Below are 26609 nucleotides of genomic sequence, written 5' to 3'. Positions count from 1 at the left end.
TTTTTAGGGAGATTTCATATTGATGATGCTATTTCAGTGGTTGATATAGGTCTATTTAAGATTTCTAATTCTTTCTGGTCAAGTCTAGGAAGGTGGCATGCTTCCAGGTATTGGTCTATTTCCTTCAGATTTTCATATTCCTGGGAATAGAGATTTTTGTAGTAATCATTGAGGAATTTTTGAATTTCTGAAGTGTCTGTTATTTCTCCTTTATCATTTCTAATAGATGATATTAGAGATTTTACTTTTCTATTTCTGGTTAGGTTGGCCAAAGGTTTATCAATTTTGTTAATTTTTTCAAAAAACCAAGTTTTTGTTTCGTTGATCTTCTGAATGATTCTTTTGTTTTCAATTTCATTTAATTCTGCCCTAATTCTGGTTATTTCTTTTCTTCTACTAGATTTGGGTTTTTTTTTTTTAAGATTATTTTTTCATTATAAAAGTAGTATAAAACATTTGAGATAATAAAAAAGCAAAAAAAAGTAAAATTGCCTAATCCTATCATTTTAACATGCTATAAATAGAAATTTGCAGTATTTTTTCTTTTATCATTTTTACACAAAAGTTTTAAAACACATGACTATTATTTTGAAAATTCTATTTTCTATATGTTTTGTTTTCTAAGAGGCAGTGTCTCACTCTTGTCACCTAGGCTAGAGTATTGTAGCAAAATCCTAGCTCACTGCAGCCTGACAATCTTGAGTTCAAGGGATCCTCCTGCCTCATCCTCATAGCTGGGCTTATAGGCATGTGCCACCACAGCTGGCTAATTTTTTTAGTTTTAGTTTTTTTTTTCTTTTTTTTTTTTTTGTAGAGTTGGGAGTGTCTCACTGTATTTCCCAGCCTAGTCTTGAATTCTTGGCTTCAAACAGTCCTCCCACCTTCACTGCTTAAAGTGCTAGGATTACATGCATGAGCTACCACACCCCACCACCAATGTATTTAAACTAGATTTAAGCACTAGTGTTTCTCACCACCCAATCATTTGGCCTTTGATATCAACCCACAAAATCTCAACATGTTTGTTTCTAATTTTAGATTCTGAAATTTATAAGCTGACACTTGTTATCCAAATTGTAGTATCAATATTGAGTTAGAAACTAGTTGGTCACAAATTCCCATGCTAAACTCAGTGATAAGAGGTTAGAGAATTTGGTCATAATAAAGGAAATTTTAAGTTATTTCTAAGAATGGTTTAAGCATACTCATTTGTAACACTTTGAAATGGTTTCCTTTCTTTTGATTCTTAATGGATATATGAAATGTCATTATGTTACATGTTATTTTAAGGGTACTTCTGTGTGATTATTCCTATTTTGCCCATTTTCTTATTTTAGTTTACTCTCCTGGGAATTATCCATGATTCTAGCCCTGTATTCTTCTAAAATTGTTAACAGTTTTTAGTCCCCATGTGACATTTATGGTCAGAGTGAGGCTGAAGGTAGTGAGACATCTAGATGGTCATTCCATAAGCAGACACAGTGAAGGTGTACCTGATAAGCCCATTGTCAGCGATAGTGGAGAAATGAAGACCTGCGAGTATAGGTAGTTCATATCTATTCTGATCATATTTCTCTGTGACAGAAGTATAGCATGAACTTATATTCCTACATGTTTTAGAAAAATGTAAAGTCACAGATAAGTAATTTCTTAAAAGTTAATTATAAAATTGTCACTTTCCAACCTTGCATATTTTCAACTTTTTTGTAAATTAGCAAAATTCACTTTTAGTTCATATATTTGATCATAGTATTTAAAATAAATGTTTTCTGAACATGAATAAATATAAAAAGATTATATATATTTTTAACAGCATTCAACTATGACTTCAACATTGAGGAGATTGGGTGAAGACATATTTAAAGGAGTAATAACTAAAGGAAATCAGGATAATTCTTTAGAGCACTCCGGGGAGAATAAACCAAAGACAACTGCTTTCTTTAAGAGCTCTAATTTGCCATTGAGATTTTTATCAACCTTAATTGTTCTCAAAACAGTCACTCAAGGTAAGCTTCCAAGTGTGCTTATGGTATAATTGTGGTAAACACGTAGGAGAGAATTCTGTATAATAAAACAATATTTTTATGATCAAATATGTTCTACATTTTTGGAATGAGATTTTGAGTTTTTTCATGGCAGCACCTTACCAAAAAGCTATTTTTATTGGCTGAATTTGAGGAAATGAAGTCTTTAGTTGGATTGCTCCTCCCAGAAAGCCTTGTTGATTCTCTTAGGTCATGTTGCCATAGCACCCTTTACTACTATTGCTCTATTTTCTATGTAGGATTCAAATTGCTAGTTTGTTATTTTCCACTAGCAAATGGCTTGGAAAACTGTGGTCCTTGGGCAAAGTCTGTCCCACTATTTATTTTCTAAATAATTTGTTATATATTGTCAGTAACTCTCTTTGCCCTACAGTGACAGAGTTGAGTAGTTAGCAAAATAGGCTGAACAGCCTCCAAAGTCTATATTATTATTTGGACCTTTACAGGAAATGTTTGTCTGTCCCTACCGTAGTTTGTAAGTTTACTGAGAGAAAAACATGTCTTCTTTCCCATTGTCCTCCTACACCTAGCCTGGTGCTTGGTATATAATAGTGAATAAGGAAATAAATGAATTAAAAATAATCTTTTAGTGAAAGTTGGCCAAACTTTATATGTAGCTATAATTAGTTATCTTTTTATATTATTAAATATGATACTTTTTGTTAATGTGAGTTATGACAACATAGTCAGTATATCATCTTTCTATTTCCTTTGTTAAATTACATGACTCAGACTGGCTGTTTTTTTAAGTGTGTCGTGACAGTAATTTAATCTGACTTCTTTCTCTGAAGCATGTTTTATTTAGTTATGCTTGATGGTATAGACTTGATGAAAAAAGCAGAAATCTGTATATCTTTGTCCTCAGTTATTTTGCTTCTTTATATTTATGGTTCTCAAAATATAATGGACTAGGCAGTAAGTGTTTGAAAGCTCACTTATGAGAAGAGGGTATTAGCTTAAAATAAAGTTTATTATAGACTTATCCCATTAACATAGGAAAAAATGCACATATGCACACATACACACACAAATGAATAGATTTTAAATGGAGCTTTAACCAACAGACCATAGCCAAACATTAAAAAATGTACTTACTCACCAGAGATCAAATAAGGTTAATATCAGGAATTCAGAGCCACTCTAATATAAGACAAATTATTATTCATTAATCATTTAATTAAGAAATATTTAAAATTGTATGTCAACATATAAAATCATTTGATAATATAATAAATTTTTTTTTATTTAAAATTTTCCTGTGATAAAACCGTAAAAAAGGGAAAAATGCAATAAGGGATGTTTATTTGAAAAGGGGAAATAAAACAGGAGAGAATTGGTTGCTCCCTGTGCTACAATACCGGACATGCCAGTCAGTAATAAGCTTTCTAACAAGCAATGAGAAAATGAAGTATGAATATTGGAAAGGAGTAAAAATATTAATTCATGGATACTCTATATTAATTGAGGGCATTTAAAGAAATATAGTAAGACATAAAGAAATGGATAAAAATGGATGAATAAATAGATTGATAAAGATTGTTGTTATAGTTAAATGTCAGAAATAAAGGACTTTTATTCTTTTTACCTGCAAAGACCAAGTATGTTAAAAATGATAAGATATCCTACATGCTTAGTGTAATACCAGTTAAAATTCCAGTGTAGATTGTGTAAATTGAGACAGTGTTGTCACGTAAAGTTTATATGGAAAAATATTTACAATGAATATTGTAATAATGATTTAAAATAAATAAAACAGCAACAGTGGGGCAGAAGCTTGCATTAGCAGACTTTAAAACAACCATAGACTTAATACGTCAAAACAGGACAGTGGGATTAGGAAGTCCAGAATTGGCTCAGAATGGTACTTCATATTATTTATTAAGTTAATGAATTTGATTCCTTTCCTTAACAAGTAGGGTTTTTTTGTTTGTTTGTTTGTTTTTGTTGTTTTTTTTCTTTTTGAGAACATAGAATCATATCAAACATGGTATAGATAACAAAATTAGTAGGCAAGGGCTTTAGAACAATTATTATTACTATATTCTGTATGTTCAAGAAGGTAGAGGAAAGTATGAGCCTGGTTAGGAGACACCTGGAAGATAAGGAAAAGGAAAAAGACATCAATCACATTTCTAGAGGTGAAAGACACTAGGCCTGAGATTAAAAATTCAGTAGAGAGTATTAAATATTGCTGACAAAAGACCAGTAAACTAATACACAGCAGTAGAAACTGTCCAAAATGAATTAATGCAGAAGAAAAAAAGTCTGAGAAAAACAAGACAGAACGTCACTGAGTTTTGGGACAAAATATATATATGTCCTTAGAGTCCATGAAGAGGGGAGACAAACAAGTACTTCAGAAATAATGACCCCAAGTTTCCTAAATGTCATGAAAACTATAAAGAGAAATGTAAGAAGCTTGTCCAGCTGAGCTCCTGGTCATTTCTATTCTTCTCTCTTCCTTGGTCTCCTCTAGACATCTGGATGTTACCTCTTTTTTCCATACCCTGCTGACCTCTGGCCAGTGGAATTCAAGAATGCTGCCTAAATTCAGCTCTCCTGTTCATCCCCTCTCTGGGACCTTTCAGTGCCCTCCTGACCACTCCCTTCACCACAGACAGACGTAACATATTTCCCTGGCTTCACTGCCTACCCTGCTAATCTCCATGTACACTTGCTGTCAGCAGTTCTCTCTGGTAAGGCTCTTGCCTGATAGATATTATGTGCTCCTCAACCTGGTGGCCTCAAAAAAGACCTGAGACTAATCACCATGGAACATGAGAAAAATATAAGAGTTCTTTTCCTCATGGGCTAGCCATACCCAGCCTAGGTGCAAGGGTCTCTTAAGCCCAAACCTAGTGGGTTCTAGTATTATTCATATCCCACTTGGGGTCAAGGTACAAGATGCTACTGTCAAGAGAGAAGCCCAGGGGGTGACGGGTTCTGGAGAGAAGAGTACATCCCAACAGCCCATCCTCCCTCCAGAGCTGCAGACAGGTTGACTGTCCATCCTGGAGCTGTGAAAGGTTGGATAGGACATGTGTGCAAGTGACTACAGGTGTAAAGGAGCCTTGGTCCCAGTCATATCCTAGTACATGGCAACACCTAGGAAGAAACATCAGAGCCAGATGGGCTTCAGAAGCTCTGTCCGACTCAGCCCTTCTAGTCCACTGTTCCCTGACAGATGACTATCTACCTGTTCACAGCCCTCCTTGGAGCTGATTGTTTAGGTCCCTGAAGCAAATTATGGAGGAATTTGGGCCTGATAAGAGGCCCAACAGTAAGTCCTGCTCTTAACAGTCTAATCCAAGGCAGTTAACCTTAACACCCTCCTGGGTACTGAGCAAGAGGTGAAGCCTTAGGGTACATACCAGGGTTTCACAATCTCAGCACTGGCAGCATTCTTGCCCTCTACCACCTAGATCCAGCAGCACCCTCCCTCCCACTTGAGACAGCCAAAATGTGTCCAGACATCTGACAATGTCTCTTGGGGAAATTGCCTCCATTTGAGAATCACTGGTATACACCGTTTAATCCTTACAATAGCACTAGATACTTCTATCCCAAGTTGCAGATGAAAAAACTGATATTCAACGAGGTTTCATTGACTTGTCCAAGGTCACTAAGCAACTTGTCAGAGCTCTTATTTGAAACCAGCACTTTCTTGGCTAGGGCTGGGTTTGAACCCACCACCTCTGGCATATGGGGCCGGCACCCTCTCCTTGAGCCACAGGCGCCGCCCCCAGCACTTTTTTAATTCAAAGTTTAGGGCATTTTTCCACTATATTTCCTGACTCAAAGATCAGCATTAAATTGCTGCCTACCTCAGTCTCCTCCAAATGTAACAAAAAGGAAAATGTCTGAGTTTGATTGATAAGTAGAAGTGGATTGCATCTACTTATAACTGGTACCAACATTGCCAGGTTCCAGGATGGCTGCCTGAGGAGCCCCTGGGATGCCATCTGCCCAGGCCTTCACACCTGGCTAGGCAGTTGTTTATGTCTGTCTCGTCCATGCTGCCCCCCAGCAGCATATTGAACTGTGGAGCTTATACATAGAAGTAAATGTTTTGGCAACAACATAATAAAGTCTAGCTGGGCCAAAATAGAGTTCAGTGTAGTAAATTTCTTATGCTTGAAATGGTATTTGAAAAGTAGACTGCTATAACTTAAAAGTATTTAAGTTTAAAAGCTGCACATAAACTTTATGGATACCCTATATTTAAAACATAAAACAACTGATTTAAAAATGTATAACTAATATGCTGACAAAGGAGATAAAGGCCTTGGTTAAAAGGCAGAGTCCATCTAATTCAGCAGTTCTCAACCTGGGGGTCGTGACCCCTTTGTAACAATGAAAATACATCAGGGTATTAGGAAAGTTAAGAACCACTGATCTAATTGGATGAAAAAACAGCATTCAACTATATGTTGCCTACAAGAGTCCCATTTTAAATATAAATACACTAATAGATTACAAGTAAACAAATGGAAAAAGGTATGCCATATTAACACTATTGAATAGAAAAATGGCATCACTATTTTATTAGTAAGCAAAGAAGGTTCTAAAAACTATCTTCAGAGATAAAGAGGATCATTTCAGAATGATGAATGGTCAGTTCATCAAGAGAACATCATAATCCAAAATCTTTATGTACCTAATAATCTCAAGCAAAAATTGATAAAACTGAAAGAATAAGTCCTCAATAATATGAGAAGTTCTAACATTCCTAAGTAATTGATAGAACAAGTAGGTGGAAAGTGATTAAGGAATAGTAGACTTGGACAGTGCTGTCAATCAACTTGGTGTACTTATAGGACAACCCACCTAACTGCAGCAGAGTGCACAATCTTTCTAAGTGCACATAGTATATTTATAAGATAGACCATAGTTGGGGCCAGAAAGCAAATCTTAACAAATTTTAAAAGATTCCAATCATACAAAGTGTGCTCTGGCCAAAAGGGGATTAAATAAGAAATAATTACTAGATATCTAAAAGTCTTCAAGTATTTATAAACTGAATAACATTCTTTTATATAAGGGGCCAAAGAAGAAATCAAAAGAAAAATTAGAAACTATCTTTAACCAAATGAAAAAGAGCCTAACAAAATCTGTAGGATGTAGCTGAAATAGTGTTTAGAAGGAAATTGATAGCATCAAATGCCTTTAAATAGTTTTTTTAAAAAGTAGCAAATTAAATCCAACATAAGCTGAGAGGTTTTATCATCAATATAAGAAAAGAAATCTGTGGAAAACATGAAAAATAATAGAGAAAAATTGGTGTAACCAAAGCTCTTACTGAGAAGACTGGTAAGTTGATAAACCTGATAAACTCAGCCAAGCTGAGTAAGAAAAAAAGTGTAAATTACCAATATCAGAAATGAAAGAGGGTGATCATTAGGGGTTCTATTAAAAATAAATAAGAGAATAGTCTAAACAATTTGATGCCTGTAAATTTGACAATTTAGACGAAATGGAGACGTAAGGTATAAAATACCAAATTTTTCTTAAGAGGAAATGGATAACCTGAAGGTACTACTTATTATTTATTATGGACATTGAATTTGTAGTTACAAAACTCTTCTTGAGGAAAATTACAGGCCCATGTAGTTTCACTGCTGAATTCTACCAAGCATTCTATGCAGATTTCCAGACTAAAAAGATGTAGCATATTCTTAAACTGTGTAGTAATCTGAGAATTTAAAGAAGACCTAAATAAATAGAGAGATACACCTTGTTCATGGGTCAGAAGATTCAATATTGTTAAGATGTCAAATCTCCACAAATTGATCTATAGATTCAAAGCAATCCCAATCAAAATCCCATTAGGCTCTTAGGTAGAAATCGATAAATTGATCTTAAAGGTCACATAGAGCAGTATCTCAGGAATGGAAAAACAAATAGGAAATGATCCTACCTTCTGCTAGGAGCTAAATGAGGGATGTGCATGCATGGGGTCTTAGAGTAGTGTAATGGGCATTGAAAACTAAGAAGAGGGAGGCAAAAAGAGGGTTGAGGGATAAGAATCTACTCCATGGGTACAATGTACACTGTTCTGGTGATGAGTGCACCAAAAGCCCTGATTTGGCATTAACCGAATACTTGTGAAGATTTAAAGTATCTTGGAACTCATTGCTGGCAGGAATGGGAAATGGTATCAGCACTTTAGAGACCACTTTGGCAGTTTTTAAAAAAGTTTTAAAAACTTAATTATTGCATGATTTGTAATTGTTGTATGATTGATCCTTTCCACTCCCATTTCCATTTTCCCAAAAGGAATGAAAGTGTGTATACGCACACAGACTTGTTCACAGCCCCTTTGTAGCAGCTTTTGTAACAACACAAACTAAAAACAGCCCAGTGTACATCAACAGGTGAATGGAGAAACAAACCGTATTATCCATGGAATACAACTCAGCAATAATAAGTAACCAACTTTTATATTGGCAGCAACATGAATGAATCTCAGTTATGCTAAGTGAAAGAAACTAGATAAAGAATGAACATTCTGCGTGATTATGTCCATATAGATATAAAATTCTAGGAAATGCAAAATAATCTGTAATAACAGAACGCAAATCAGTGATTACCTACTAGGGATAAGTGCTGGTGTTGGAAGAAGGGAGGGATTGGAAAGGGCCTGAGGAAGCTTTGGGGGGTGATGGATTTTTCCTGATTATTGAGATGTGAAAACTCACCAAATTTTGAACTATAAATATATGAAATATTTTGTATGTAATTATACTTCAGAAAAGTTAAAAAACATAGTAATGCACGTGCTAATAATCTTTAAGATGTGATTATTTATGAATGAAAGAAAAAGTAAGTATGCACCACTCTCCAGGAAACTCTTCGGTGTTGAATAGCCTGATTTATATCCTCTGCAGCTTCCTCTGTTTCACTTCCAGGTCCATCCATATCGATCTAATTCCTTGTTTTTAATATATTTTGCTTAGTTAATTTAGTTAATATTTTTTTGAAATTTTTGTTGTTCACTGATCTTAGGGATCAGTTTTTTAACCATCTTATCAGTGATATTCCAGTTTTTTTCTGTTTTTGTCACTACGAATAATGATGCAATACTTATCTTTGTACATATCCTGATGCATTAAAACTTGTTTTTAGATACACTGAATTTACTCTGATACATGAAAGAAAATGTGTATTTTAAATTACAACAAATTTTTTAGATTCCTTCTCAAAAAGACTATAGCTATTGTGTCCCTTTGGTAATACATGTTATATGTATTATACATAAAATATTATTTTTAACATCTGTCAGCCTCATTGGGTAACTGTGTACATTAATGCAATCATGGGGTACAGTGTGCTGTTTTCATATACATTTTGAAAATCTCTCATCAAACTGGTTAACATAACCTTCATGTCATTTTCTTAGTTACTGAGTTAAAATGTTCATACTCTGCTTTTAGAAAGATTCACTTGTACCCTTGATCTTTTTATATATTTTTGGACAATTTGCATTTTCTCTTCTATAAATGTCCGTCTCATACCCTTGATTTATTTTCTTTTGATGATTTCTCTGTCCTTTGTGTTGCAAACTTTTGTCAGTCCTTCATTTGTTTATGGTTTGTCTTGTAAAACCAAAATTTTAAATTTTTATTTAGTTAAATAATGTATATTTGTTATGATTTCTGAATTTCCTATTTACAAACTATATTATAATTTTTTTTTTTTGAGACAGAGCCTCAAGCTATTCCCCTGGGTAGAGTGCTGTGACATCACAGCTCACAGCAACCTCCAACTCCTGGGCTCAAGCAAGTCTCCTGCCTCAGCCTCCCAAGTAGCTGGGACCACACGCACCCGCCACAACGCCTGGCTATTTTTTGGTTGCAGCCGTCATTGTTGTTTTGGTAGGGCCAGGCTGGATTTGAACCCGCCACCTTAGGTATATTGTGGCTGGTGCCTTAGCCACTTGAGCCACAGGCGCAGAGCCTATAAATTTTCTTAAAGCCTTTTTTTCTTATGTTTTACATTTATGTCTTTAATTCAGCTGAAATTTTTAAAATAAGTGTGATGAGAGAATTCTAACTCATCTAGTGTTTCCATATCAGAAATTTTTGATAACCATTCTTAGAGGTTTTTATGCATCTATATATTTTGTTTGTTTGCTTATTTGTTTTGAGATAGGGTCTTCTTGCTTCTTGACTCTGCCTTTGCCAGAGTCATCATAGCTCACTGCAACCTTAAACTCCTCGGCTTGAGCAATCCTTCTGTCTCAGCCTCTCAGGTGTCTAGGACTACAGGTGCACACAATCCTGCCCAACTTATTTTTCTAGTTTTTTGTAGAGATGGGTCTCATTCTTGCTTAGGCTGGTCTCAAACTCCTCATCTCTAGTGATCCTCCTGCCTTGGACTCCTAAAGTATTGCAATTACAGGCATGAGCCATTATGCTTGGCCACATTTATAAATTTTTAAGACATTTATATTATTCATTTATTTATTATTTTTGAGACAGTCTCAAGTTGTCACCCTGAGTAGAGTGCTGTGGTGTTACAGCTCACAGCAACCTCAAACTCTCAGGCTTAAGTGATTCTCTTGCCTCAGCCTCCCAAGTAGCTAGGAGTACAGGCGCCTACCACAATGCCCAGCTATTTTTGTTGTTGTTGTTTTTGCAGTTGTCATTGTTGTTTCAGCTGGCCCAGGCTGGGTTCAAACCCACTAGCCTTGGTATTTGTGGCCAGTGCCCTGCCCATTGAGCTGCAGGCACCATCTTAGAGCAAGATATTTATATTTTTTAAATCTTTTTAGAAATACTCAACTACCATGGCTCAGCGCCTATAGCTCAAGTGGCTAAGGCACCAGACACATATACCAGAGCTGGAGGGTTCCAATCCAGCCCGGGCCTGCCAAACAACAATGACAACCACAACCAAAAAATAGCTGAGTGTTGTGGTGGGTGCCTATAGTCCCAGCTACTTGGGAAGTGGAGGCAAGAGAATTGCTTAAGCCCAGAAGTTGGAAATTGCTGTGATGTCACAGCACTCTACCCAGGGCTTGAGGCTCTGTCTCAAAAAAAAAAAAGAAAAAGAAAAAAAAGAAATACTCAACTACACAAGTAATAAAAACATCTATTTTTTAATAAAAGTGTGCAAAATACTTACACACTTACTTCCCTTCTCCCCCATAAAAATTTCTGTGTTTCTCTGCAGAGAGAATCTCTGGTAATATTTTGGTGTACTTTTTTCTAGATTTTTAAAAATTTTGTGTACCTACAAATGAATCTCTAGAAAACACAGCATTACTTTGGGTTTATCTTCTTTTTAAAAAATTCCAATTACAACAAACCATGCTGCTCTACAATTTACTGTTTTCATTCTGCAATTTGTCTATAATTTATTTGTATTGATGTTATTGAGTGAATTCTAAGCTTTCTATGATAATTGATAATAAAGGCTTTAAACAGAGTTCACTTAATGGTATATCTTGTCCATCCTAGAAACTTTTGACTATTTCATCTATTTTTCTTACGATATTTTTCAAATTTCTAAGTTAATTTTTTTAATTTAAATTGCTTTTCAGGCAGTGATTCCTCTTTACAAAACAATATAAGCATTTCTTTATCCTATAGCCTTTTTGGACAAGTCTTCATGAGAAGATAGACAACTTCCAACAGGCTGTAGTTAGACTTTTTATTATTGTTGTTGTCTATTTCTGAAAAGTGCTTCATTAGTTTATCATTTTAAAACACATATACATTGATATTTTTCCCTACTTTGAAAAATTATTGAGATGTTCATTCTCATTATGAAAATGACTTTAAAACATTTTTATTAAACAGTGAAGAAACTACCTAGAACTCATTTACAAGTATGTTTTAAAGCTCTTTTAAAAATCACTTAGCAGAGTCCACAGGTATTAATATGCAAATGGTAGTTGAAAAAAATCTTTTAGGTCTACTTCAGTATCAGATTAGCTTTGGGAGATGGAATAAAAATTGAAAAACTAGTTAAAACATTACCAGACTTTCAGAATGAATATAATTAACTGGTTTGGTATCTTATTAAAAATCTAAAGAATACATTTTTAAAATAGTAAAGTATATTTTGAAAAAGTTACAGGATTGCCTATGTAGTATTCAGAAATTACCACCCTCCATGAAAACATCTTTTCCCAGTTTTGATTAATTGGCAAAGCCCCTGAAGGGATGAAGTGGTACATCAAAGTTGTAAAACCATCCCCAACTTCCCGGTTTATGACAAACACGTTATTAATTGTTGTTCAATTCTTTTTTTTCTCTAACATTTTATTTCTTTTCTAAAAAGAGTATCAATGGCACAATATTAACAGCTGTTAAATTTATAGCGTGGATGTTCTTCACACCATTTTCTCTATATTCTATGTGTTTGAAAAGTTTAGAATTAGTCTTTTAAAATCGGAGATTTTTAAAAATCTGTGCCAGCTTCCATGGGAAATAAGAGTGGGAACCCAGAGAGGCCCCAGATCCTTTGGTAGCTACTTTTAAAAATATGTCTGCTTGTTTGCACTGTGCATCCTGGCGGTCCGTTCCATGGGAAAACATCTCTGTGGGCTAAATAATAGATGCGCCTCAAGAAAAAAGGAGGGGTCATTGTGGTATGTAGTTTAAAGTGTTTGGGAAATTTTAGGATAAGTAAAATTTAATAATTTCATTACTTTAATGTCCTAATGGGTATTATAAATCTCTAAAACTTGAATATACTGTATGCAGCATTTCCCAAACTTATTAACTTTCAAACTCTCTGTGGAAGAGCATTCAGTATGCAGGACTGATTTTTTAAGGAAGACAATTTGAGGAGTCCTGTCTTACAGTTCATGAAGTACCTTTGTAATACCTTTTGAAGATTCACGTTACCCCAAGGAGTGCTTTTTCTATCCTCATGTTTGAGGGAGAAGAAATGAACACGAGGAAAGAAGGTGTGTGCCTTCAAATTCACATCAGAGTCAAATTCCAGAGCTGATAAGCTGATTCCTTTTTGATTTTGTGTTTTCTGCCTGCCTTGTTAGATGTACCAGGAGGCTGGTTGAGTAGGCTGAAAGTTGGAAGGAAGCTGTTGGATCTCAGTTTGTATAATTTTGTGATGTTGTAAAGAAAGCCAACTAACAGAGCTAGTAAATACCACCAGGAGAATGAGAAAAATAAAATTTAGTTTACTGTCTTAGGCACTACAGTAAATTCTGGGAGAATTAAACATTTAAACACAAGGAAACTCTTAAATTATAATAGACTTAATATGCTTTCTGTTTATAAGAGAAATATCAATTACAAGATTAATAAATTTGGTAGAAAAAACAAAGGAGGATAAATGTGCTGGATAATACTTATAATAAATATTAAGTGCTTGATCTGTAGAGATAATACTTGATTATACTGAATAGATTGTTCAATAAAAAATAGCATACATAATACTACCTAGTGTGAATTTGGCCCTGTAATGCTAAGCCCTTCATACATTATGTCTGAATTTTATTATCCCCCATCAATGACAAGGTTTACAAAGGTTAGATAATTGTGCCCAAGGTTATACAACCAGTATTTGACAGAATCTAATTTAACCCAGCTCCATCAGTTTTTAACGTTCACTCTCTTTTTTTTTTATTAAGTCATTTGTACATAGATCATAAATACATTCATGCCGTTATGGAATTCAATGTGATGATTATCCTACTATGTAACATACCACTTCCTAAAAACGTATTCTTTCCTGAAGTAACCAAAGAAGGAATAAACACATAACACTTCTTATGTTTGGGGCTAAGTGCTTTATGTATATTAAGTCATTAATTCCTACAACAAGGTTATGAGATGTCAGTATTATTAATATTTCAGTTTTTCAAATGAGACTGCAGTGTAGAGAAGTAAAGCCTCCATACTTAATCACCTGATTATGCTGAATCTCTGAAACAAAATCTAACTGTAAGATAACCTCATCTATTACGCATAGAAGTAAAATAATCAAATATAATATGTCCCTGAGAGGTTACAGGCACAATTTTGTTTGTATTGCAAGTTACAATAGTTTTGAAGGGCTTTCTGCTCGTGGGCCCCACCAAAATACATCATAACCTTTCATGGGATTTATTGTCAGGAAATAATTTACAAGGGAAAAAGTTCAAAGGTATTAATGTGCTGTTTGTAATAATCATAAAGGATAAATAACTGACAAACCCCTGATTGGAATAGTAAAGGAAATGAATATTAACTGAGTTCTTGCTCTGTTGCTGACAATGTTCTTATCTTTGTACTTGGTCATTTCAGATTTATTCCCCACAGTAACTTTATGAGGTGGGTAACATTACCATTTTCACAAATATCATAGACCCAGATTTTTCTTGATCCCAAATATTGGGCCCTTAACAGCATCATCATGAAGACAGTACCTGTTATCCAAAGGTCACTACGAAAGATTCCAGACAGATATTATGTTCCATTAATTTCACTTCCAAGAAACATAGTCACAGCGTCCTTTCTGATTAGCCCGTGCAGGTTTTGCCTTGCCCGGCTCATCATTGTCACTGGAAGTTTCATTTGTTTCAGTCCGCAGCACTCAGGTGGTGTCAGCTACAGAGCTGGAAAGAGACACTTTCCCGTGATGATTTTCTATGATTTTAAAAGTAGGTTAAGGGCTCGGCACCTATAGCTCAACCGGCTAAGGCGCCAGCCACGTACACCTAAGGTGGTGGGTTCGAATCCCCAGCCTGGACCCGCCAAACAACAATGACGGCTGCAACCAAAAAATGGCCAGGCGTTGTGGCGGGCGCCTGTGGTCCCAGCTACTTGGGAGGCGGAGGCAGGAGACTCGCTTGAGCCCAGGAGTTGGAGGTTGCTGTGAGCTGTAATGCTACGGCACTCTACCCAGGGGGACAGCTTGAGGCTCTGTCTCAAAAAAAAAAAAAAAAAAAGTAGGTTAAGAGTCTCAAAGCCTTGAGTGTTTGCAGTGGGCTTTGGGGGACCTTACTCCTTCCCTTGTGACAATTTTTTGGTGGTTTTAAGAATTTAGAAGAAGCTGAACTTAACTGCAAGGTGAAGAGAGGAGAGGGCATCTGGCAACTGCAGTGACTGAGGAAAACATCACCGCTATGGAAAAAAAAGATTCAAGAAAACAATCAAGTGACATTTAACTGCATTGAAGCAGCACTACAGATTACATCACCAGCAGTGATAAAATCCTGCACGATTATCTTCGAGTAGGAAGGTTTCATTCTGATGGTGCCTCACACCCTGACAGATGAACAAAAGTGCATCTGTGTTGAATGGTGTGAAGAAACACTGGTCAGATTTGATGGAGGCAGGTCTAGATGTGTTTCTGACATTGCTGGCGATGAAACCTGGATTTATGGTTTGAGCCAGAGAATAAGGGTAAGTCAACAGTGTGAATATCTTTCCCAATGAAAATCCACCAACAAAAGTGAAGTTGCCTGAAGTGTCAGAAAGAAAATGGTGGCAACTTTATTCTCCAAAAGCGGTCATGTCACAACTGTTCCTCAGAGGAACAAAGGACTATTACTTCTCAGTGGTACATGACAATATGCCTACCAAAAATTGGGGGGAAGCTTTAAGAATGGTAGCCAAGGACAGAACTGTAAGAGACCATCTTGCACCATGACAATGTGTCCCCACTCCCACCCCACCCCACACACACAGAGCCAACATCACCATTCAGTTCCTAGAGTCCACAGAGGTTTGACTTATGATTCATCCAACCTACAGTCCTGACCCAACACCATGGGATTATTTCCTGTTCCATACAGTGGAAAATTGAATGATGGAAGATTCTCCAGCCCTGAAAAAGCCATTGATGGCTACAAAAGTGAGCTTACAACACTTAAAGAAAATTAGTGGGAAGAGTGTTTTCAAGAATGGTTTGCAAAAATGCAAAAGTGCATAGAGTTTCATGGTCATTATTCTGAGAAAATATAATAATCAAAATGATTTTATGTTTCTTAATTTTTATGTATTTCAGAGCTTTCTCAGTGTCCCTTACTGTCGGAATTCATGTGAAAGCATTATAATTAATCCTTCCATATGTACGCACTAATCTTTAGGTTAAATTATATGTAATTATTAAAAGAGGTCATAGGATTTTATTTGATAGTTACTTGGTTTAGGGATCACTTTCTTCAAAAATACGCTTATGTATATTTTTAATATGTGCTTTAATAGTTCTGTCCTTTCCCACTTGGCCCCCACCTTATGCAGATTTGTGTGGTTTTTAATTATACACTTAGACTTTAGGCTTAGAGAAATGTAGGGAATTAGTGCCAGTCTCAGAAACCAAGAACCATTGATTTGGTGGGAAGCCAGTATAATGTAGTAGTAAAGAACTTCAGCACTGTGGTCAAGCAACTAAGGTTGGAAATCTCAGCTTCACTACTCGCTGTATGTCATTCAGAAGATCACTTTTCTGTTCACATTATGATTTTTTTGTTTTTTTGAGACAGAGCCTCAAGCTATTGCCCTGAGTAGAGTGCCGTGGCATCACAGTTCACAGCAACCTCCAGCTCCTGGGCTTAAGTGATTCTTTTGCCTCAGCCTCCCAAGCAGCTGGAACTATAGGTGCCCACCACAACAGTGGTGGGTTGTAGGTTTTTTTGGTTGTAGTTGTCATTGTTGTTTGGCAGGCCTGGGCTGGATTTGAACCCACCAGCTCTGGTGTATGTGGCTGGCACCTTATCCATTTGAGCTACAGGCACCGAGCCCAATTTTTTTTTTTTTTTTTTTAAGATTAGCATGAAGGTTTAGCAAAAGTCTAGAATATAGTTCTTAATAAGCTAGCCACTATCATCATTATTAATTATTATATTGGTTTTACTTAGAATTGAGATCGTTAGACTACATGAGTTATCTTTTGCTGCATAATAAGCCAAACACTTCATGATATAAAAAACCCATCATCTTATTTACTAGCTCACTTCTCTGGCTCAGTAATTTTGGCTTAGCTCAGTTGAATGGTTTTACTTAGCTAGGCTTTCTTGTTCTTTGTTGGCCTTTCTCAACAGGGCCTGTTTACAAGTGGCAGAAAAGTATCTAGCTGAAGAGTGGAAGGTTCAAGGCCACTTGAGGCCCAAAGTCCTAACTCACACATCGTTTCTGCTGCATTCTGTTGGTTAAAGTCACGGTCAGCCAAGATTCAAAGGGTGGGCAGTAGGATCTACCTTTTGATGGGAGTTGCTGCAACGACTTTCTAGTCTTTTGATCTACCATATAAACTGAATAATGGAAAGCACTATTTACTACTTGTTAAGATCAATATACTGACTTTTGATAAGAAATAGAAAGATTGCACTTGAATGTGAGAACACTGTTAAGACTCTATATAATGTATTTATAAGAACACCAATTTTGATATGATCTATAATTAAATTTTTAAAAATATTCTTTTTTAAGTTAAATTGGTCTTGTTTTTTGAAAATTTTCCCATTCCCATTTTTATTAGGGATATTAAAAATGGGAATGTAATTCTGAATTATCTCAAAAATAAAGTCACTCATGAAGAAATAACCAAATACCATTTTTACTTCCCCCCAGATTAATAAAGGGCAATTTTACGCCTGCATACTTAAAAAGAATTATATAGTATTCAATCTGTTTTTTAAAATGCCATATAGCATTCAACTCATTTAATCTTGTCAGATGATATTCATAAGACATGAAGTAATTTGTGTCAAGTACAGTAGGTGGTGCTGTGATAAAAATTCTGTTGCTGTAAAGAGTTGCAGTCAGGATTCATCTATATTCTTCTACATGTGTTGCTATGGGGAAAAAAAATGTTTCTAAAAAAAGCAAATCTGAAGAGAATCTAGCTAATTTTCTTAGCCTAAATTAATAAACATTTGCAACATTTTTAACTATAAAATTAAGTACAGTAATATTAGTATTCATTCCTTGAACTAAACTATGAAAAATAAAAATGGAATAGTCTATAAATTGATCCAGAGGCACATCTTAATTTCTCAGAATTCTTCCATATGTATATTAACTTCAAAGCAAGTTATTTATTTTCAACTTCTCATTCTTAATAACTAGGGTTTCAAATTGTTTATTGTTTCTATAAGCTGAAACAGCAAAGAAGAAAAGCAACATGAGGCCAGAAGACAGTAAATTTTAATATGGTAATGCTGTCATACTTTCAGTTATTCAAGGTACTCTTAAGCCTTCTCCTTTAAACAGAAATCTCAGTAGAAAAATTAATTTACTATTGCTTGAAGAACATGAATGATTTTTTATTCCTTCATAGTATTTTAAAAGTGTTTTAGAAAACTTGAATACTATACATTTAAAAGCATAATGTAAAATTGTAAGAGTAGTGACTTGGATTGTTTGATGTATCCAAGTATAATGATGCAATTAACATAACATTTCATTTCTGGTTAAATTAGTGCTTCCCAATCATCTGTGGGCCATCTTTAAAAAAGTTCCAGGGATTCTGGCTCGGCACCTGTAGCTTAAGAGGCTAAGGCAGCAGCCACATACACCAGAGCTGGTGGGTTCGAATCTAGCCCAGGCCTGCCAAACAACCATGACAATTACAACCAAAATATAGCCGGGTGTTGTGGTGGGCGCCTGTAATCCCAGCTACTTGGGAGGCCGAGGCAAGAGAATCCCTTAAGCCCAGGAATTGGAGGTTGCTGTGAGTTGTGATGCCACGGCACTCTACCCAGGGCGACAGCTTGAGGCTCTGTATCAAAAAAAGAAAAGAAAAGAAAGTTCAGGGATTCTGATCTAGCAGGTATCCTTACAGTACTGGCCTTGGTAAAATCTTGCTGCCATCTTAATGGCAGTTGTATCATGAAAAATAACACAGCAGAGCGTATTCATTCCTCCGAAGTTATCTTTGAATGGCCTAATGCTTGATTTTTACTAGAAGATGGAAATCCTTGTTTAAAATCCATTTAGCAAGTTTATATAAAGTTACATTTTGAAATAGGTAAACATTTACAAAGCAGCAACAAAAAATATATGTAATCTTAGAAAGCTGTTATAAAATAGAAATACTAATGCTGTTTAAATTTGGGGGAGTGTGTTATAGTTATCACACGTGGCAAATAAACATCTGTGGCATTTACTATTAGTCATTGGTTTTCTTTCTTGGTATAACAAAGAAACGGGGCTTATTTGTTATCTTAATAAATATGTGTTAAACTATGAAAATTCTAAATGAAATTTACCCTAACATACTGCCTCTTTTCTCCTCTTCCCCATTGGGTTCTAACAAATTAATTAGAATCTAAATTTAGCCTATGATGTCTTATCTTTTAAGTTTTATTTCTCTGTTGAACGTGTTAAAGTGATAATACTCCTTTTTTACCTTCTGTTTATGATTCCCAGTCAGAGAATTAATGGGGTAGTTAATTTTACGTATTGTTTTTCAGCTGATTACCTGGCTCAGGCATTTGATTCTCTGTGTGTGGACTTGAAGACAGATGAAGGAAAACTCTTGTTTTTGAAATATCACACTGTTCCAGTAATACTGAATCACCTAAGAATATCCAGTAAAGGACTCTTATCCAATGTCATTGATAGTTTGCTTCAGATGACAGTGGAATCTAGTAAGTTTTAAGTTTTATATACATATAAAAATGTAAATGGGATGATTTTTCTATTCTCATTTGTCTGAATGTGGTCACGGACACTATTGCATTTGTAATTTAAATGCTTAAAAATACTGTTGACAACTGTGTGAGTGAGTCATTAATAACATCACTCCTTTGTTCAGATTTTCACTATTTCCAGTAGTCATTTGTTACGTGTGCACTGCAAATGTTACACATTTAAGCCTCTTTCTCTGTTCTCTTTCATCCCATTGTTCTGACACATATAATCACATCTTCCCTGTTTGCTTAGAAGGAGTGAGGTCATCAAATATATCTCTACCTAAAGTGAGAATAATGACACAAACGTATTCCTGTTGTTGCCTCTTCAACTACAGACGGGAGGGGGAACTTAGGCTATTATCTGTGTGGCTACTCTGATTCCTATTTGTAATGTTTTATAGACTGTGGTGTTTTTTCTTTGGCTTTTTATACTGGCATAACCAGTTATTTTAACTTGCTGCTGTTGGTCTCTAGTTGAGTACAGTTAAGTACAGGGATGCTGAATATCAGTGTTTTGCTTTGCTTCTACTGACATTGGTCTTTGAACCTCATACAGCCCCCTTGTCTTGTATCAAGTAGACATTTTGCTTAAATAACTCCTTTTCCTTTGTGGTCTGGCTTCTTCCCTTTTCCTTCTATAGCATGCCTGTAGCCACAGCTCTTCCAGAGGCTGAGATGAGAGGATAGCTTGAGTCTAGGAGTTCAAGACTAGCCTGGGGAACACAGTGAGACTCCATCTCAAGAAAAACAAAAACTAAAAACTCAGCCAGGCGCAGTGGTTTCATGGCTGTAATCCTAGCACTCTGGGAGGCTGAGGCAGGTGGTTTGCTTAAACTCAGAAGTCTGAGACCAACCTGAACAAGAGTGAAATCCCCCCCCCCAACCCTGGTCTTTTTTTTTTTTTTTTGAGACAGAGCCTCAAGCTGTCCCCCTGGGTAGAGTGCCATGGCATTACAGCTCACAGCAACCTCCAACTCCTGGGCTCAAGCGAGTCTCCTGCCTCCGCCTCCCAAGTAGCTGGGACCACAGGTGCCCGCCACAACGCCTGGCCATTTTTTGGTTGCAGCCGTCATTGTTGTTTGGCGGGTCCGGGCTGGGGATTCGAACCCGCCACCTTAGGTGTACGTGGCTGGCGCCTTAGCCGGTTGAGCTATAGGCGCCGAGCCCCAACCCTGGTCTTTACTGATAAAAAAGAAAATGAAAAACTGAGGCAAGAGGATTTCTTCAGCCTAAGAATTTGAGGTTGCTGTGAGCCATGACACCAACGCACTCTATGAAGGGTGACAAAGTAAGACAGGGCAGTTTTATCTTCTTCTCCACTTGTGTCTTTCTCTCAGCTTCATCTTTTCCAAAGTGAGAAGTAGCTGCACAGGTACTGTTTTATGAAACCTACTGAAATGCATTTCTTTGAGTATAAATTAAGATCTAACCCCTGGACTTTTCTTGCCATACATATATTATGAACACAGTTTTATTTTTAGATTGGAGGCTTCGGATTCTATCTATTTTTGGCATGAGTATGTATCATGTAATAACTTATTGGTGTTGCTTTTAGAAAAATACTTTGTGGTTTCTTTTTCCTGTCAGTGGTTGAAAGCTATTACTCACTTATCTGGGTTTTGCTGTGTGAGAACGCGAGTCTTTTTTTTGTTTCAAAGAATGCTTTCCTTTTCTTGTCAGGCTTAGTTTAAATAGAGGGGCTTAAGTTTGTATTATTTTAGTTTATTCTCTCTCGCGGCCTAGAAAGTGCCGCAACACGCGGCAGGTAACGTGCTGCTGTTCAACAGTTGAATGGCAATAATGTACTTGAGGACATTTTCAGACTTCCTTAAAAGTAAAGTTTATTTTTATTATAAAAATAACAGAAATATGGAAAACTACAAAGCTGAGGGAAAAAATTGTCTGAGGTAGAGGTAGGGGAGATGTTCGTCAAGGATACAAAATTTCACATAGGAGCAGTAAATTCTTGAGGTCTATTGTACAAGCCAAGTATGCCTATCCAAAACGCTTGGTTCCAGAAGTGTTTCAGATTTTACCTTTTTTTTTTGAGACAGAGTCTCACTTTGTCACTCCCCAAAGAGTGCCATGGCATCGTAGCTCACAGCAACCTCAGACTCTTGTGCTCAAGCAATTCTCTTGCTTTAGCCTCCCACATAGCTGGGACTACAGGTGCCTACCCCAATGGCCAGCTATTTTTAGAGATGGGGTCTCACTGTAGCTCAGGCTGGTCTGGAACTCCTGAATGTAGGCAATCCACCCACCTGGGCCTCCCAGAGGGCTGGAATTACAGGTGTGAGCCACCATGCCAGGCCTTTACATTTTTTTTTAACTTTGGAATATTTGCATTATACTTAGCAGTTGAGCATCCTTAATCTGAAAATCCAAAATTTGATTTTGAGCATGACCTTCGAGCCTCATACCAGTGCTCAAAATGTTTCAGATTTAGAGCGTATCAGAGTTTAGATTTTTGGATTAGGGATGCTCAACTTGTATATCGTAATGCTTACAGTTAATTGCAATGTATTGTACACTTTAAAATTGCTAAGAAAGTACATTTTAAATGTTCTCACTATAAAAAAAATAGGGGATATGTTATTTATCTTGATTTAGCCATTCTATAATATATTCATACATGATATTAAAACATCATATTGTACCTGATAAATATATACAATTTTCATTTGCTAATGAAAAAAAAAAAAAACCACCAAATAGCCCAGAAAAAACACATTTGCTTCCCCTCTTTTTTTCTACAAATGGCTTTTGTGATGTTGGTTAGCTTTTTCTTTCCCTTTTCTGAAAATGGTTATATACTATTGTATATACAGTTACACGCTTGTGGTTGGGCCATGTTATATAGGTGGGGCATCCCTAATTTGAAAATCCAAAATGCTCCAAAATCTGACGTTTTTGGGGAAATACTATATGGAGCATTTTGGATTTTCAGATTAAGGATGCTCAACCAGTAAGTATAATGCAAAGAAAATACCAAATGTGAGAAAATCCTAGGGGATTTTGCAAGGAAGTAGACTTGGGTTATTCTCTGTAAATTCTGTGTATGAGTATGAGTAAGAAATGTATTAAAGATAGCAAAGAATTATCAGATACTTTAGATTCATACTCCATTATTAAACTTGTGCTATAGATCTAAAACTTATTTCTGAATATATCCATATTTTTTTGTTGATGCCCGTACTATTTTTCATTGGCAGTTTATTTTACTTGATTGGGGCCACATAATTTCTTCCCTTCGTATTGTTTTTAATTTATTCTGCCATTCCACAACATTTTTGTTAAGGAGACTAAAGGAAGGATAATTTCACTGAAATTATAGTTGAGGGGGAGTCAACTCAAGTAGCCATCAACACATCAATGGATTAATAAACTGTAGTATATGTATACCACATGAAATACTATTCAGCCATAAAAAGATGGAGACTTTTTACATCTATTTTATTCACCTAGATGGAGTTAAAAGAATATTCTTCTTAGTAAAGTATCACAGTAATGGAAAAGCAAGTATCCAATGTATGTAATACTAATATGAAACTAATAGGTAAACAACTATATGCCCACACAAGAGAGAAAAACACAATTAAATTCAAGTGAAGGGGAGGGGGTGGAAGAGAAATGGGAGCAAGGAGGAGGAGAGGGTTTGGTAAGCTCTCACCTAATGTGCACAATGTAAGGATATACAGCACACTCCCTGGGCGTAGGGCTCAACTACAACTCGAACTCTACCTAACACAATGTAACCTAATCATTTGTACCCTTATATTAATCTGAAATTTAAAAAAATACTTAAAAAAAGAAATTATAGATGTATTTACAGCAAAGCACCAACCTAATATATACTAACTTATGTTTCCAGTCATGAATCCTACATATATATAATCTGTTTTCTCAGTTAAAAGTTTTCATATGGGCCTGGTGCAGTGCCTGGGGTGCCAGCCACATACACCAGAGCTGGCGGATTGGAACCCAGCCCAGGCCTGCCAAACAACAATGACGACTGCAACCAAAAAATGGCCAGGCATTACAAGCACCTGTAGTCCCAGCTACTTGGGAGGCTGAGGCAAGAGAATCACTTAAGCCTAAGAGTTGGAGGTTGCTGTGAGCTGTGACGCCACACACTCTACCAAGGGCAACATAAACTCTGTCTCCAAAAAACCAAATAAACAAAAAACAAGCATTTTTTGTATAGTAGCTCCAATGCCCAAGAGGGAGAATCTGCATCCCACTTACTTGAGGTCATCCACTCTAAAAATAGCTGGGCACTGTGGCGGGTGCCTGTAGTCCCAGCTACTTGGGAGGCTGAGGCAAAAGAATTGCTTAAGCCCAAGAGTTTGAGGTTGCTGTGAGCTGTGATGCAACGGCACACTACTGAGAGCAAGAAAGTGAGACTATCTCAAAAAAAAAAAAAAGTTTTCATATGGGAAAATTTCCTTTATGAGTGTGTTAATCCATTTTGCTTTGCTGGAAAGGAATAATTGAGGCTGGGTAATTTATAAAGAAAAGAGATTTATTTGGCTCAAGGTCTACAGACTGTATGAGAAGCATGTGATAGCATCTGCTTCTGGCAAGGACTTCAGGGAGCTCCTAATCAAGGCTGAAGGTAAAGGGGGGACAGATGTGTCACCTGGTAAGAGAATAAGCAAGGGGAAAAGATAGAACTGCCAGGCTCTAAACATCCGGCTCTCCAGGGAACTAATAGAGGGAGGGCCCCATGAGGGATCCACTCCCGGGATCCAAACTGCCTCCACCTCCAACACTGGGATCAAATTTCAATGTGAGATTTAAAGGGGGAAAGTATCCAAACTTTATCAATAAGGTAGCACAAAAAGAAGGTTTACTTTTAATAACTGACATATACGTATTTTTAAAAGTTTAATAAAAATTTAATAGCTAGAGCCAAAGCTGTGTGGTATTTGGGGTTTGTATTTTCAAGAAACAGTAGGGAAGCCAGTAGGAGAATCAGAAAAAGAAGGGGCAGCTCTTCTCCTGCCCCCCATAGGCGTCACTGGCAGGACCCTGGGCAGCAGGTACCTCTGTGGTATCTTGTAACTCAAAGGAGTTCAGATGCTTCTCAATAGCCTCTGATTATGTCTTATTGCTTCTCATAGTGCCTCAGTGGCCTCTCCGATCCTCAGGGCAGTTCGGTCCCTTGTGAAGACCAACCTGTCCTCCTGGGTGTCAGGCTACCTACCCCACTTCAGACAAATACCATGTTCTTGGCAGCACGTTGTCTCTCTTTTTAAAGAATGAGGTCTCAACCTCTCCTCTTAAGAGTTTTGTGTGCTGCTCCAGAAAAGGAAAAAGGGGCAAGAACAGTGCCAGATGCTGGAAGACACAGGTTCCAGTGTCACTACTTTTCTAAGGCAAGAAACCCTCCGAAGTAGAGAATAGCCTTGGGTTATTGGTAGTATCAAAAGTTGATAGGTCATTGCTTGAGAAAACACATTTAAATAACTTTTATATTTAGGATTCAGAACTCTGGAGACTTAAAGTAACATAATTAAATCTGTCAAAATGTTGCAAGACTGGCTTTCAGAAGCAATTAAAGTTAAAAAAACAAGATTTATTCATTTCTTTGAGGTTGCGGTTCAGTATTTCAGTTAATTGCCTAGCCTGATACATTGAACTTTACTATACAACTGTTACAAAGAAATGAGTCTGACTTGTTCACTTAAAACAAACTTATGGTTATTTGCCTAGTTTATTGGTATCTTTAAGATGGTGTAGTTATTCCAGTTCTCTTAGAGGGAAAAACACAAGAAAAAGAAATTGTATGTTTTGGAGGGTTTTGTTTGTTTGTTGTTGTTGTTGTTGTTTGGAGTTCTTTTGGTGGAGGAAGAATTATTTTTTTTTTTTTTTTTTTTTTTTTTGGGCCGGGGCCTCAAGCTGTCACCTGGGTAGAGTGCTGCGGCATCACAGCTCACAGCAACCTCCAACTCCTGGGCTCAAGCGAGTCTCCTGCCTCAGCCTCCCAAGTAGCTGGGACCACAGGCACCCAGCTATTTTTTTTGTTGTTGTTGCGGTCATCATTGTTGTTTGGTGGGCCTGGGCTGGATTCAAACCCACCACCTTAGGTGTATGTGACTGGCGCCCTAGCCACTTGAGCCGCAGGCGCCAAGCCAAGAATTATTTTCTTTTTGGTAGTGAACTTGAGTAACACAACTGAGTATTGTAATTGCTCCATGGTACAGATCATAAAAATACATCTAGTTTGAAAGATCTCTCCAGGGAAATTAAGCCTAGTCCAACAAGGACGAATTAGAGGAAAAAATCCCACATATTTCTTTTCTTTGGGGGTTGGTCATTTAAATGGAGAAACAGTGAAATTAATTTTTCATACAAGGTACTTTTAGGTAGTTGATGCCTGCTACAAATCCTGTTTAACAGTTTTCTAATATGTGTTATGATCCTGCCTCTTAATACTGTGGTGGGAAATTTATTTAACCTTTTTCTTCCTGGGTAAAAAGAGAATAATAATAATAATAAGACTAACTCATAGGGAAGTTGTGAGTATTAAATGTGTTAAAACATGCAAAGCATTTAAAACAATGCCTGGCACACAGCATTGGGTATTAGTTCTTGTTATTCTTTATTTTCATTTTCTAACTTCAGTCATTATAAATATTTCCTTGGTACTTAGTCAAAATGTAGACTCGAGATGATACCTTTTAAAATAAAGTAGAACCTCCATAATTGACCACCTCCCTACATTGACCACCTGTAACCTCCTAAAGATGATGTAATTTCAAGCCTGGACATGCACCATATGTGTGTATCAGTACAGTAGGCCTAAAACCTTATGTTGACTAGTTTGTTGCAGTCCCTTAGTTCTTACAGAGGTTCTACTGTAATTTCTTCCTCACCCCAAAATTAATTAAACACTATTCTGTGTGGTTAATGTGTCCTTAAACTCCATCTTCTATTTGCTTGCTTCCTTAAGTTATTGTCTGATT

At 36.5% G+C, this 26609-nt stretch overlaps 1 protein-coding gene across 2 annotated transcripts in view; it reads left to right on the top strand.

Moving 5' to 3' along the window:
- Positions 1–26609, top strand: part of CCDC138 (coiled-coil domain containing 138) — a 128345-nt gene that overhangs the window by 83328 nt on the left and 18408 nt on the right. Inside the window, exons 12-13 of one of the 2 annotated variants that reach the window (XM_003792897.3) lie at positions 1814–2006; positions 19420–19596. The exons of the other annotated variant lie outside the window; for it this stretch is intronic. Coding sequence (XP_003792945.1) covers positions 1814–2006; positions 19420–19596 — 370 coding nt within the window. The remainder of the gene's footprint in view (positions 1–1813; positions 2007–19419; positions 19597–26609) is intronic. 2 annotated transcript variants of the gene reach the window in all.

The sequence above is a fragment of the Otolemur garnettii genome, unplaced genomic scaffold (genome assembly GCF_000181295.1).
Source record: "Otolemur garnettii isolate 467f Iridium unplaced genomic scaffold, OtoGar3 scaffold00062, whole genome shotgun sequence".
Classification (NCBI taxonomy): domain Eukaryota; kingdom Metazoa; phylum Chordata; class Mammalia; order Primates; family Galagidae; genus Otolemur; species Otolemur garnettii.
Note: the sequence above shows the minus strand (reverse complement) of the source record. Positions and strands in the feature narration are given on the sequence as shown.